The sequence below is a fragment of the Nicotiana attenuata genome, unplaced genomic scaffold (genome assembly GCF_001879085.1).
Source record: "Nicotiana attenuata strain UT unplaced genomic scaffold, NIATTr2, whole genome shotgun sequence".
Lineage (NCBI taxonomy): Eukaryota > Viridiplantae > Streptophyta > Magnoliopsida > Solanales > Solanaceae > Nicotiana > Nicotiana attenuata.
In genome coordinates, this window is record NW_017671427.1 from 130,439 (window position 1) to 146,768 (window position 16,330).

The 16,330-nt window shown below is 36.5% G+C and overlaps 1 protein-coding gene across 1 annotated transcript; it reads right to left on the reverse strand.

The window, feature by feature from the left end:
* Positions 1 to 15,195: 15,195 nt before the first annotated feature.
* On the reverse strand, positions 15,196 to 16,098 carry LOC109208231. The gene has a single exon (XM_019371299.1). It carries the CDS (start codon positions 16,096 to 16,098, stop codon positions 15,196 to 15,198), a length of 903 nt encoding a protein of 300 aa, XP_019226844.1.
* Between the last annotated feature and the right edge of the window lie 232 nt (positions 16,099 to 16,330).

Consider the following 16,330-nt stretch of genomic DNA (forward strand, 5'->3'; position numbering starts at 1 on the left):
TATATTCCATAACAAATTTCGTGGTTAAATCTCATTTTTGTCAAAACCCTAGGTTACTGCCCTTTTGAAGCTCCCAAATCGCCCAAGAATGGAGTAAAATGTGTCAAAAATGACACATTCCCGTATTAAATGAAGGCTACTGCCTTCAGGGATTTCCGCACCTACGGTTAGGGGACCGCATCTGTGGTCGTGCTTCTGCGTGAGATCACCCGCTTCTGCGGTATTGGGCCGGACTAGCTAGGGCCGCACCTGCGGAACCTGGGCTCCTCCCCTTGAGCCGCATCTATGATGGGTAAGCCGCTTCTGTGGTCTCGCACCTGCGGCTGGCCAATCGCAGGTGCGGTTATGACAGAACTGGAGCTTCAGCTCCTTCTCAACTTTTCAACATAGCTCGAGCCTCGTCCCATTTATGCCCGGGACCCCCGAGGCCCCGCCGAACATACCGACGAGTTTAGAATCATAAAACAAACTCGCCCGGACCCTCAGAATGCCCAAAACAACGCTAAATCTAAGAATCACACCCTAAAACCAATTGCATCAAACTTATGATTTTCAAGTTCTTCAATCTACTTCCAATGTGACGAAACACACTTACACTACTCGGATTGACACCAAATTTTGCGTGTAAGTCTTAAATGACATTACGGAACTATTCCCGATCTCGGAATTCCGTTCGGACCTCGATAACACAAAAACCCTCTCCAAACCAAATTTAAAGAACTTCTAAATCCTTCAGGAATCAACTTTCACTATTAGGCCCCAAAACGTTCCCGGGTCTTCCAAAACCTGATTCGGACATACGTCCAAGTCCGAAACCATCATACGAACCTAATGGAACCGTCAAATCCTGATTGCGAGATTGATTACTCAAAATGTTGCCCGAAGTCAAACTTGGCCTTTTAAGCCAACCTTAAGGAACCAAGTGTCTTATTTCAACCCAAGCTCTTCCAAATCCCGAACCAACCATCCCCGCAAGTCATAAATCAGTTAAAGTAAGTACCAGAAGTATTATTTATGGGAACGGGATTCCAGAAAGCAAAACGACCTGTCGGGTCGTTACATAATTTTTAAAGGATATTTTAGTAAAATAGCTTTACTTAAAAGTCTTCACACTTCCTATGGACCCGTTTGCCATAGATTTTGCCAAAATAAATTTGAATTTTATTTGAAAAATACATGTTTGGCCATAAATTTTAGCTACATTTTGGCAAAATCGCAAATCCCAAATCTCAAATCCCAAAACCAGCTCAATAGCTGGTTTTGGCCAAAATATCACTATAACATTTTTTAAAAATTGCCCCAAAATTTTGTATTTTATAAAAGAGCCACTATTTATTATTTTGTAACAATGTTGCTTCGTCTTCTCCGTTATCTGATAGTGTATCATGTAGTTCATTATAAAAATGATAATTTTGTACCAAATTTATTTATGTTCAGGACTATGATTTGCGATAATATAATGATTGTTATTGATAATGGTACTTGTAGACATCGAAATTTTAAGGGATCAAGCCAAATCCTAAATTAAAGATACTACATGACTCTTGATTAGTTGCAAACAAATCGGCACACCCTGTGGGACCAGTTCTGCCCTTCATCTCTTCCTCCTGTAAATCCAAAACTCCAAGTTTCAAATCCATTTGTTGCGATGGTTGAGTACTTCAAGTCTCGGCTAAAAGTTTCGGCAAGCCTACACCCCAACAAACCTTGAAGTATGGGGCATTTGTAGACCTCGAAATTTTGAGGGATCAAGCCAAATCCTAAATTAAAGATACTACAGGACTCTTGAAATGTTAGAAATCTATTAGGGTTTCTTGGAGTTAACTCTAGCCGAAACCCTAACTCACACCTATATAAAGGGATACATATTCCCTTGAAGATGGGTCTCAAAATCCCATAAACTCTTGGGATATTCACAAAGAGATCAAAATATGGCCGGATACTTCTTGACAATCAAATAGTTCAAGAAGCTGGAGATCAAATACATCCCCAGGAGGTCTGTGTCATCCTACATTGGAGAAATACGCTGCTTCAGCCCTCGAATCACGGAGATGATCAGGAGAGAATAATCAAGGGAGAAACAGAATTGTACTCACAATAGATTAGTAAAAATATTTTTCTCTTATTTTGTGATTGCTGTTTATTTTTCATATGTTGAAAATTAGTTGCAAACAGTACTGTTGGGTATTTATGATAGTTTTTAGAACTCTCGGGTATAAGTCATGTTTCATATTTTTCCAAAATAAATTTGGGAAATATGTTTGAAAACTAATGTCCAAACACATTTTCACCTTCAAACCAAACTTCATCTAAATCAGATTTTTCAAAACAAATTTGCAAATTTATGACCAAACGCTAGCATAATATGATTCTATACTCTGTACTGTCCTTTAACAATCTTTTTCTCTTTCTTTTGGGATTATACGGCCGCCGGGGTAGGTAGTTAAATTGGAGTATTTATTTTGGTGCTGGGTATGAAATACTTCGTAACTGGAGAGGCCATTTTCGTATCAATTAAATGTATCCGAAGGGACAGTGGAGGACCCAGAAGTAGTTGAAGAATGGACGCACGTGAGGGGGCATGCAAATCCCGCGGAGAAAATAAAAAGAGTAATCTTGACGCAATGGGAGTGTTCAACCGTCGAGACAGTATAGGATATTTGAGGAAAAGCAAAGAATTAATTTTATATCTGCAAATAATTTATATAGTTACAAAAATTTATAACTACTGAACTACAATATGAACTTTAAGAAAAATAATGGAATATTTGTGTGAAGTGAATTTCAAGTAAATTATTAGTTTCCACCAGTGGTGGTGAATGCCAGTCTTCCATCATCTGAAGTAATGGCAGTGTTTATTAGTAAACGGCGCAATTGAATTTGTAACATGATTAATAGACACTTGAATTTAATTGATTCGAGAAAATAAAATAATAAAGTACAAACAGACTAAATAAGGATAATCGAAAAAGAGACAAGCCTGAGCTTCAGAGAATTAGAGAAAGAATATTAGTCTTTGCTATCGGTATTTCTTTTTTATTTTTATTTTTATTTTTACAATAGAATGAAAGCCTCTATTTGTACTAGAACTATGAGGTGCATGATCTACAAATTATGCCTCCTTAATTACCAATATTAATGCTGCAATAAAGGTAATCAAAAGGTGATAAAGAATAATAAAAGATAATAAAGCCCTATAAAGGCCGGAGGAATCTTGGGGTCTAACGTTTCTGTAACGGTCATATCTTGAATTGTTTCTTATTCGGCAACGGGTTCGTATATATTAAGTTTATATATATTAGATTTGAATCATAATTTTAAACGTACAACAAATTCGATATGCTAGAATTGTAAAGGTCAAACATGTCAAATTTAATTCCGATTCGCATCTAATTACCATTTACAAAATGTTCTCATTTTTTAAAGGTTCGATCTATGTCCAAACATTATTTTTCAATTGCTAGTGATCTTTTTCGAACTTGTAACTCAAATACTATCCTAATAGTGAACCTTATATTCAGAAGTAGAACACCTAAATGGGCGGTATTAAGTGGGGTTTTAGGTTACTTCAACTTATACAAAATTATTTGATGGGCTCTTATGAAAAAGGAGGATTACTCTAGGTTTAGAATTCATTACTTGCCGGAATAATTATACGAAATATAGAATTTTGTGTCAATAGTACTTTGGTCGGAACTCGGAATTATGTTTGCAAGTAGGCTGCATCACGTGGCATTCACCTCTGGCATGAAATTTTGGACATTTCCCGAGGGTTACGTTCAGGTGCAGGTGTGTTTCAAATAACTGAAAATATCATTTTCATCTTTTTTGGCAGACGTGTTCCGGTGCTTTTGCATCTCCCATAAACTCGATACGTTCTCTGTACTTCTTGATTCTTGAACCATATACTCCCTCCTGTCCAAAAAAAATAATTTTTTAAAGGTTTTCACACATATTAAGAAATCCACCTTTTAGTTAATTAGCAATGGAAATGACCATATTAATCTTTACTATCTCACATAAACACTCCTAACACATATTCCAACACTATTTACTCCAAGGACAATGTAGGAAAAAAATAATTAATTCATTCTTGAGATATAAAAAAATCACTTATTTTGGACCACAAGAAAAATGCCAAAAAATCACTTATTTTGGACCGGAGGGAGTACTTCTATCACACTGCTAAGCACACACTCAAGTTATAATGGAGCTTTGAAATGTTAAGTTCTAATCAACATGGTATTTGTGTTATTATATTTTCGACGTTCCATTCTCGCTCTTTGAACAGCTTATTCTAAAATATTATTCCATCTTTAATTACTCCACCTAGCAAATTCTTATGAGTTGTTTGGCACTTTTCTACTCTTTTGCTACACTCTTTTTGCTTCACATGTTGAATGATCTGGGCTTCTTCTAGTTTAATGTTACAATCTTTACATATGACCTTATAACTACTTCTTATGGCAAGGATGAAGTCTAGTTGTTTCATTACTACATGATTATATTCATATAGTGTAATTACATTTTCTTAAAAGGTGTTAACTAAAATGAGATCACAAGCTAAGGCAAACAGTTTTTTATGGGGGCAAATAGGAGATTTTATTTATTACTAAGTAATAACATTGTTAAAATTAGATATCCCATTGGGATTTTTTTTTTTTTTTTGGCTTTTATTCCTTCTTAATTTGTACTTTCATGTGGCAGAACTAACTTCCTTACCCCTTCCCTCTCCGCCCAATTTGGTTATAAGTAAGAATTTTATATTTTTTTGCGAATACTAGAGAGAGACTACAAAAAAAAACCCCAATTACCAACAAAAAAAAATGTTGGTAAATTGATCAAATTGGTTGGCATTTTGAATTACTAACAGATTACCAACGGATATTGACCCGTTGCTAAAAGGCTCGATGGTAAATTTTACCAACCATATTGAATTTGTTGGTAAATTTACCAACTAAAAATTAGTTAGTAAACACCAAATAAATTTGTTGGCAATTTTTGAATCTTGAGTCCAAGATTTTCGTTGGTAAATTTACTAACAAAAATTCAGTTGGAAGTTCGTTAGTAAATTTACTAACATATAGAAATTGAGTAAGTAAAATTGGTTTTTGATTATTTAAATTGTGTTTGTAACTGGTTGGTAAATATAGTAACAAGAAAAATTCCATTAGTATTCTGTTAGCAACTATACTAATGGATACCAACTTGGTTGGTAAATCCGATAGTATATTTTTTAAAATACATTGGCAATCGGTTGGTAATTGTGTCTATGAAAAAGTTATATTTAGTAAATTGTTGGTAATTTACAAACAAATTTCAAATTCGTTAACAAATATGGTTATAATAATTGTATTAATATTAGTTTAAAGCTTTAAAAGATCCCAAAAAAGCGTAAACAAAATAAAAAACATACTAAAACTTTATAAATAATAATATCTATCATGAAGTTGAAAGCAGAATCCAAGATGTGTCTAACATAAAAGAAGCTAACATAAATCTAAATACGACTCGTGTCATTTGGCGACGAGTTGCAGAATCCAAGACGTGTCTAACATAAAAGAAGCTAACATAAATCTAAATACGACTCGTGTCATTTGGCGACGAGTCATGTCTACGAGAAGGCGGTGTAGGTAAGCCACCTATGAGGACCGACAGACGGTTTTGGAGTAGTTGATCAACTTGCTCACGCACCTCTTGCTGCATTTCGTGTCTCATTTCTTCACGCATTTCTTCTCTTATTTCTTGTCTAATCTCTTCTCTGATCTCTGATCTCTGATCTCATCTCATGCTTCATCTCTTCCTTAATTTCTTGCAAACGATGTCCTACACATTCACTCACCCGAGCATTGAGTCTAGATCTTGAAGTGGAGATATCGAGCTGGAGGAAGCACCGACATGCCCATAGAAAGGAGCTTGAGAACCAAGACCATAAATGCACGTCTTCTTAACACCGACTTCCTCCAAATAAATTTGTGAGAAATCAACTTTAGGAGGCTCACTGGACCCATCTTCAGGCTGAGACGCAGATACAATTTTAGACATTATGGCGTCCTGAACAAAAAGAAAATGATATAAACTCTATAATAATAACTTTGACAGAGAAAACATCAAGAACACAGTCATAAAGGTAACAAAACTGAAAACTCAAATGCCAATAATAACACCTTAAAGACAATTGTTTTGATGTAGAAAACAGTGTTCCTACAAATTGCATTACTTGTTTGCCATCCAGCAGAATTTAAATGAAAACTCTGCACAGCATTGACCGTGTAAATATCATTTTACAGCTCTCTATTTCTAGAGCTATTCGAAATAGCATTTCACTAACATGTGAAGACATATCAAAATATTGAGCAAGTAAAAGGTGGTATATATAACCTGTAGTTGGGACCTTTAGACAAAATATTGAAGATTCGCAAAATCAGAAGAATGCTTTCCACTGGAAAATGACATTCATTTATCATCAATTCTTTGACTCTTAAGTAACATCTTGCATGCTTTGTCCTAATCCTATAAATTGTGACACTGACACCTATAGATATATATGTTAAAACTGAGTGATGGTATACATATAGTTTCTGATAGACCCTTAATCGATAAAAAAAGTGTTTCGAAACAATATATAATTATGTACATCGTTTCTATTTTCTAATATAAGGTCATAATGATCCGAGTTTCTAATTGAAGTGATCGACAAGTGTGCAAACCTTAAAGTCAGAAGGTTAAACTACATTTTTGTGAATATGGCGGAACTTCATTATATCACTACTGATGATAACTTAACTAGGCCCCAATATTACGACCACCTCACATGCATCCAATTGTTAGGACTAAGTTTTGTAGAAGATATGTCTATTAGGCAGAACCAATAATGGGTGCAGAATGTCATGATACTCAATAATCCTCTACGATAACTGATGCAGACAAAATATATTTCGAAAGACTTTCACACGTGTGTGCGTGCATATATTTCTTTTCTGAACAATGATTGCACAGGAACAGATGCAAGGAAGAGAGTCAATTGAACACAGTCATAAAGGCAACAAATCTGAAAACTCAAATGTCAATAATAACACCTAAAAGACAATTGTTTTGATGTAGACAATAGTGTTCCTACAAATTGCATTACTTATTTGCCATCAATTTGTTATACTTTCAGATAAAGAAGTAATATTTATCAACAATGATATGTTATATATATTATATGTGCAGATTTATAAAATCTCAAAGGTAAAGTAAGATGGAAGTCTAACTCTTGTTTAGAAATCCAACAGATTTTGTTATTCTATAGATAAAATAACTCCCAAGAGAATGCAGTACTCTCTTGGGCCAATGTGTCCAACCAAGAAACATAACATGAGGAATTGGGACAAATTTGACACAAGGAAAACTAAGACCTGTTGGAATGCTAGAGATTTGGTAACAAAGTCGAGAAGATTGCTAGGATTCCGGATACAAGAAATGCCACGAACCCGTACAATGACTAGGCTGGGACTAAGACCGAGTAGCCACTCAACAGAGACCTTAGTTTGGACATCTTAAACTGTCTGTATTGAAGTGTGAAATTTAAGGATGCCATTTTCCTCTTTACGAGCAGCAGTAACCACTCAAACATATGCTCGGAAGAGTAGAAACAAGCTTTTACATGAATCTTAATGAAGTTTCTACTTGAAGGCTAACAGCTTGCACTAGAAGTGGGTATTTTCTTCGTGCAGAAAAGATTACTTTTCTTTTCCTTTTCCCAATTAGGAAACATAAAGAGTTTTAGAAGCTACAGATATATGCAAGAATCTGGCATCCAAGTAAAACGCGATACGTCTTAACATGTTAAACCCCAATTACCAAAGTACAGAGACTATCAATTCCAGGATGATATGGTTGTCTTCAAGAATATTATCCCACGTGCTTAATAATTGATAAACATCCACACATTCAGTATTGGGAAGAGCGTGAAGAGAGGAAAAGCGACAACCCCCATTTCACGAGAAGAGAGAAGCGAGAAACGAAGCGCTCGCTTTTTTGAAGTGAAGCGGAATTCAAAGAAAAATAAAATAAATACTGCAAAGAGAAATTCTCTGTTAAATACTAGAAATACTGGGCAGTAATTTTCTGAGAAAGAACCGAAGGTAAAAAAAAAAAATCGCCAACATTTCGCCGCTTTTTGGACGTTTAAAAGAAAAAAGAAGAAGAAGAAGAAGAAGAAGAAGAAGAAGAAGAAGAAGAAGAAGAAGAGAAGAATGAAAATTAAAAGTGCAGAACATACCTGTTGAAAATCATAACGCATATATATCGCAAAGGCAACAAACTGGCTGATCACTTAGCTAATTATGCTCTTGATGTAGGTCCATAAAGAAAAACACATTTACTGCATCTCAAAGGAAAGCCCTGCCCAGTTCTTTGGCGACGCTACTGACTGACTTTGGGAGCTACATTTGGAGGGCTCTCACAAGGGCATATGCACTGTACTCTATATGTATAGTTTTCCAGGATGTGATTCATGGGAATGATACATTCACATTATACTGGACATTGCTACATCCTAGGAAGGTACACTACATTATCATAAAGGAAACTCATTGTGCTATAGACCTGGACAACTCGAAGTTTCAAATGTGGAAGGTGATGCAAAGGATATTTACCAAATACGGGGAGTTAACAAAAGACATAAAAGGATGCAATGGAATCTCAAGACGACTTTCAACAAATTAACAAGGAATCACACAAAACAATGCACGAATATCAGTGAACTAAAGGATGTACTATTTTCATTTGGTTTAGTGCTCAAAGTTTGTGCTACGCTTTCAAGCCAAATAATGAAGATGTCAAAAAGTTATTCAAAGAGCTACAAGAATCTGCCCAGCTCTTGGCAGACGACGAATCAAATATGGAGAGGGCGCTCATGCGATTTATATCCATATGGCTAGTTTATATTCTGTTTCGTTTATACTGTTATAGGCTACAAGTTTCTACATTTCTTAGTTCAAATTGTAAGACCAATTTTGGGTATCACTCATTCAAAATTGGTCATAGGAGATATGTAATCGCAAGATAGGTGCTTTACTTTTACTTGCCAATAAATGACATCCAAGCTATAGTAACTTACATAAGTGCTCTTAGATTTCTAGTCCACAAACTCCTTTTTCGCCTTGACATGTGTCTTCTTCAGAAGCTCATGTGGATGAGCTGGTATTCCTAGTTCTTTAGCCTAAAATTGAAAACCACGTTCACTATATTAATACATAATCACTAGCTTTGGAGATATTATAACTTGGCTAATAGAAAAGGAATATACCAGTTGTCTTGCATGTTCTCGGTGACTTCTGGAGCCTCTTGTATGGCGTGAGGGACCAGACCCTTCACCACCTTTCTCACTTAGCCGATTCCTTGAGCATTGCGCGGACTTGGCTTTAAAAGCCTCATCTCCCAGTGAGGCTTCCAGCTGTCCCAAATAGATACTAGAATAGTTTTGCGCTTCTTCTCACAATTTCTTGCTTCAGATAACATACCCTTGTATCGTTCTGCATATTTGCTCATAAACTTATCCTTTACGGAACCTTCATTGCAGAGTCCCACTGAAATCATTTCTGTTTGAGAAGATCAAATGAAAATAACACAAGATATTGATAACAACAACAACAACAACTTATACCGAGTGTAGTAAATCATCGGCTCAAGAAAGATAAAGGAACTCCAAATATTATCGATCTTATAATACTATAACTTTACCTTAAACTCTTCCCAATAGAAGTCTTTTGTCTCTAGTGTAACAGACTTCCAATTATGTCCTTCAGGATCCAGTTTCTCCTTGAAGATTTTTGTGACAGACCGAGCGACGTCATTGCCCGGGTCCAGTTGGCTAAAGTAAATAAGAAACGAATTATGTTGTTACTCCATTCCATTTAAGGCTTTCATATTCTTTCAAGAAGCATTTGAGATGCACTGATACACACCAGATAAGCACGAAACAAAAATTAAAAAAAATATAAACAAGTGACACTTTTACTCTTACCCTCCAGGGACGATTGTAATTGGGATACGGTTACCGCCAATTGTGTTTGACGAACTTGCTGATCGGATTTCATCTCCAGGTGTACCAAGATCAGAAGAAGAAGATGGTAAGGATCTGTTTATAGTTGCATCCAAATGTGGTGTTTCTATAACTGGAGGTTCAGGTGACTGATCAGATGTGGGACTCAACATCTCAGGAGATCTCAGTGTGTTTGCATTCCTGTTTTCAGCATATCTACGTGCTCCACCTCCCCTAGGTGCCATATCTGCGATTCCAAAGTCAGATGTAGATGAACAAATAACATAATTAATGAATCATGGTCAAATCTAATTGGATACAGTAATTGATATATTATTCCAAGAGTAATTAAATGATACATTACTCCAAGAACAAAATGCTCTGAAAAAATAAGGCATACAAGTATTAATCTAGACATGGCAGATTCAAAAGACAAACATCTAAAAAGGAACAAATTTACTTTATAATTAGTATTTCTTACTGCACTTGCAAAATACAACTACTACTACTCACAAAATGAGAGCGGGGGTAACCGGTCAAACAAGCAAGCGAAAGAACTTTTAAATACAAATACTTAAGTTAAAAAAAACAAGAACCCATAAAATCTGAAATCCAGGAACTTTTTCTTAAAAACTAAAAATTAAAAATAAATTATATACTATGTTTCATTCATTCAGACTCTATAATTGAAGAGATTGAAGCACTTTGACTCTATTCACTGTCATTTTCATCATATAGCTCTTCATCCTCATTATTCTCATCTTCGTCCGATCCAAATTCAACATGAAGTTCTACCTCATCATCTAAATCATCATCCTCGTCTCTTATGTTTATGAATTCACCATTTGGATCATTCAGGAGAACAATTTCATTGTTAGGTACCACACCAAATGTTAAACCATCTTCCTCAGATTGGAATGGCTCAACACCATCTGTCGGAGTTGACTGTGAAGATGATGGAGGCATGTCCACCAAACCCCGTGCTTTTACTTTGCACACAGCCCACCACTCACTCTTATCACGTCGTAAGCTAGGATAAGTTGTATAATACACTTGAGCCGCTTGCATTGCCAAAACAAATGGTTCATACTTCTTTAACTTCTTTTCATGGTTGATATCCACAAGTTTATATTGTGGGTGAATCTTCATTCCTGCCTTTGGTGTGGGATCAAACCACTCGCACTTAAATAAAACAGTTCTCTTTATATACTCACTACCCTTGTACTCCAATTCAAGGATATCAGTTAGCACGCCATAGTAGTCACTATCATCTGCACTATAATTAGTTCCTTTTATGCATAGCGCTGTTGTTAGATGATCTAGAAGAACTGCGGCTTTTAGTGTGAAATTTAAAGTCGTTGACTATATAACCAGTCCATGGTTGTGCTGTTCGACACGGACCTTCTGCAAGGGCCTTGATGAACTGATTATCTATATGGACTCGTGCCTATAAAAGAAAAATAATTAGAGTTTCTCATAAGTGAGGTAAGTATAAGTGGAAGGATATTGTACAAGTACTCACATATCTTTTAAACCATGATGCAAAATCTTCATCAAGTTTCTTATCCACTTCCTTCTCCGTAAATTGTGGGAAATTTTGACGAAGGGAGTCAATAAAAATCCTTTGAATCACATCCAAGAAAATATTATATTAAGGTTTTGATGATTTTGCTAATCTACAAATGAAAACAAAAGCTTGAAGTCTTACTCAATATATGGGTGTACTTCTGGGCAATTTAATAGAATATAAATATGAGCTGCATCAAGTTCTTCTTCAGTCATATATCTTTGTTTGCATCTCCCAAATGCTTTACCTGGATAGGTAAATATAGAAAGATTACCATCGCGTTCATCCCTTTCACTTATACCACCATCATCATTCCGTGGAACTTTCCTTTGCCTTGTGTAAACATGAGGTTCGAAGTAGTGTGAACAAAAAGATGAAGCTTCCTCAACTAAATACGCGTTGCATATTGATCCTTCAACTTGTGCCTTATTTCGAACATTATTTTTCAATTTGCGAAGGTTCCTGGAAATAACACATAAGCTCAAATTGTGAGTCATTCATATCAATGTTGTATTCTATTCATATCAATTGAAACAAATAAATAAAGGCATGAATTTGACCTAGGGCAGTAAACAGATACAAGCAGAAAAAGAAGGAAAAAAAAAGCTCTCTACGCTCTCTCCTCTCTCTGGCGATTTTCTTGTGAGCTTTGGCAGCTATGGCTGCTGCGATCTCTCCCCAGCCTTTGGCTGTGGGAGAGGTAACCCAAAACATACTGAAACAATCCCCAAACATAATACAAATCAATCCTATGCTACACAACTTCGTCCAAAACAGTCTGCTTTAGTGCCGTCAAAAATCGAGTTGTTCCCAGTTAAACTAGATCATGGAGAACCAATGATAGAATTCACAATGGAGGATGTTAATGACTTCATAAGGGAAGAAGGGCTACATCAGGCAGTAGTGATGAAATTCTCTTATGGAAAAACAATAAATCAGAAGAATTTTTGCGTCGCAATTCGACGTGACACTGTAACGTGGGGCAATTGGAATTTCGTCACATGTTGATCAGGTTTGATTTATACACTGATTATGTTGAGTTTTTGTCAAGGTCGACTGGATATCTTAAATTCAAAGGCGACGACTATCTCTTTCGAACTTTCCCATGGACGCTAGGATTCAATCCGAAAGAAGAGACATCGATGGCTGTTATATGGATTTCTCTACCAGGTTTGCCACTTAATTTCTTTGCAAAGAGGTTGTTAATGTCTATTGCGTCAGCTGTTGGTAAAGCTCTTGCTGTGGATAAGGCGACACAAGAAAAAACTAGAACTAGTGCTGCTAGAGTTAAGGTTGTAATTGATCTTCTTTGTAAACATCCTAAAAAGGTTAAGCTTCAGATTGTTGATCGAGTTACTGGTAAACAGGTCGTCCACTATCAGGAGATAGTGTATTACAATCTGCCTAAGTATTGCACTTGTTGCAAACATCAAGGACATGACGAAAAGGTGTGTCGATTAATGAAAACACAAGCTGAAACAGAGGTGACGACAGAGGAGGTGAATCTAGACAGTGTTCTGCCTATTAAGGATGTTACAAATTTTGAAAAGTTGCAAGGGGATGCAAGGGAGTATTTAAATGCTAAAAGAGCTGGTCATACAGGAAAGGAATTATCACAAAAAGATGGTAAGCAAGGAGGTGAAATATCAACAGAAAAAATGCTTGAGCAGCAGATGGAGAGTGTGAAGAACCAAGGTGTTACAGGTTTGCATGTAGGAGATGCTTCAAAGATTAATAAGGGTACACCTATACCTAATCATGATGTTCCTCCTAAAACAGCCTTAGCGAGGATTTTTACAGCAGTTAATCCTATAGTTCAAGCTTATGACAGGTTGAATTCTACTAAAGAAGCAACTGGTATGACAGCTGAAGCAGGATCAGTCGATTGAGCTAATGCACCAACACAATTAGGAAACAAGGCAGATGGTGATGGTGTTAATATGGTGCAAAGGCAAAAAATTATTAGGATTGTGGTAACTAATCCAACTGCTACTGATCGAACAACAACAACTATCAAATCTGGACAACAACAAATTGAGGTAACTAATCCAGTTTTGGATGCAGGGCAGCAACTATAAAGATACAAGTATAAACAACAACTATAAAGATACAATTATAAACAGCAACTATGCAGGGCAACAACTATAAAGATACAACTATAAACAGCAACTATAAAGATACAAGTAGAAAGATGAAATTTTACCTCTCAAATGGGTACATCCATCGATATTGCACCGGACCTGCTATCCTTGCTTCGTAAGCAAGATGCACGGGGAGATGCTCCATTGAATCAAAGAAGCTGGGAGGGAATATACGCTCCAATTTACAAAGAATTTCAGGTATTTCTTGTTCAAGTCTAACCATATCCTCTTCCCGAATTGCTGTTGAAGTGAGATCCCTAAAGAAAAGGCTCATCTCAGCAAGTGGTTCCCAAACTTTTTGTGGTAATAGCTCACGAAACGCAATAGGGACCAATCTTTGCATGAATACATGACAATCGTGGCTTTTCATACCAAACAATTTATGTTTTTTCATGTCCACACACCTTCCCATATTTGAGACATATCCATCTGGAAATTTCAGATTCTCCACCCATTCACACAACACTTTTTTCGACTTCTTGTCTAGTGTATAACAAGCTTTCGGATATTCGTCACCAACATCATGTAATTCAGGGCGTCGGCAGAACTCTTTCAAGTCTTCTCTAGATTTGGCATTATCTTTTGTTTTACCATCTACGTCCAGCACTGTGTTGAACACATTCTCGAAAAAGATTTTCTCGATGTGCATAACATCTAGATTGTGTCGGATCAGATTTGTACTCCAATACGGCAAATCCCAAAATATGCTTCTTTTCTTCCAACCCAAAAACTTACTAATTTTGCCATTAACAATATCAGCCCCAAGCTTTGTCACCTTTTTCAACCCCAATTCATTTATCTCCTTCAATATATCATCACCTGATCCGTATCGGGGGAGGATGCGTTCTGACCACTTTATTCTTTCTAAATGAATTTCTGTTATTTCTGTATGGATGATCCAGTGGTAGGAACTTACGATGATTGTCAAACCATGACTGTCTGCCACCTTTAGTCAAAGTAAAAGCATCTGTATTCTCCATACAATATGGACATGCTAGCCTACCCGCAGTATCCCATCCAGACAACATCGAATATGCAGGAAAATCACTAATTGTCCACATCAAAGCAGCTCGCATGTTAAAATTTTGCTTCTTAGAGATATCATATGTGTCCACACCTATACTCCACAAATGTTTTAGTTCTGCAATCAAAGGCTGCAAGAAAACATCAAGCTTTTGCTTAGGGTTCTTCGGTCCAGGAACTATAACCGACAAAAACAAATAGGACTCTTTCATACACATCCAAGGCGGCAAGTTGTATGGTGTCACAACTATTGGCCAAGATGAATACTGTTGACCTGTTTGTCCAAATGGTTGAAAACCATCTGTGCATAGCCCCAACCTGACATTACGACTTTCAGCTGCAAAAGATGGATGCATCTTATCAAAGTGTTTCCATGCGGGCGCATCTGAACAGTGACGCATCACACCTTCCTCAACTTTATGCTCGGCATGCCATCACATATGTGCAGCAGTCATGTCGGAAGCATATAACCGTTGTAACCGTGGAGTGAGGGGAAAGTAGTACATATGTTTGAATGGTACAAGATTTCTCTTTGAATTCGATATTTGCCTAGTAGGCTTGTACCTAGGATGGCGACAAAACTTGCAATGGCTAAGTTCACTGTCTTCTCCCCAATAAATCATACAGGCATTTATACAACTGTGGATTTTTTCTACTGGCATGTTCATTCCCTGCATTAACTTCTTAGTTTCATAGAAATTATTTGGCATTAGGTTATCCGGAGGAATCATCTCATTCACATATTGACAAATGTCATCAAAACATCTATCAGATAGATGGTGTTCAGACTTGATGTGCAATAAACGTGCAACAGCTGACAATTGAGAATGTGTTTCACAGCTAGGCCACACCTCTTGATTTGTAGAATCTATCATATCATAAAATTTTTGCGCATCAGGATTCGGTAATTCATCCCTATCAATCGGATCGAATGAGGGGCCAGCGGCGTCAAGGACCATTCTGTGATATGAAGTAGGTGATCCAGGCTCATCAATTGCACCCACATTTACCGATTCGGTATTCATAGACTGATCCCAATTTCGCATCTCTTCATGTTGATTTATATTTCTCGTAACCTCATTTTCTCCATGCAAGTACCATATATGATATCCAGGTACAAAGCCATCGCGCAATAAATGTTCGTGGACAGTAAGAACATCTTCAAAATTTCTGTTCTGACACTTTTTTCGGTTACATGGACACCTTAGTCTCTCACCATCCCTCCCTTCACGATGATTCTTTGCAAACTCAATAAATTGCTCAACACCCCTTATGAATTCTGGATTATACAAACCTCTCGTTAACCTTCTATACATCCACTCGCGATTTAAAGTCATTTTTCAAACAAACTTTCTTTCCTGATAATGTAAAAGGATTACAGTAGCATTATTGATTTCTAAAAATCGTTAGATAGTAGTACAAAAAGAGTAATAATAATCAAATTAGGCCTCAAATCCCAATTATAATGAGCAAAAACTTTCAACATATCTACAATATACTGGATAAATTAGATTGATAAAAAATACTTACCACTTACCCGCCGAATATTGAATTATGGAATTGAGAAGC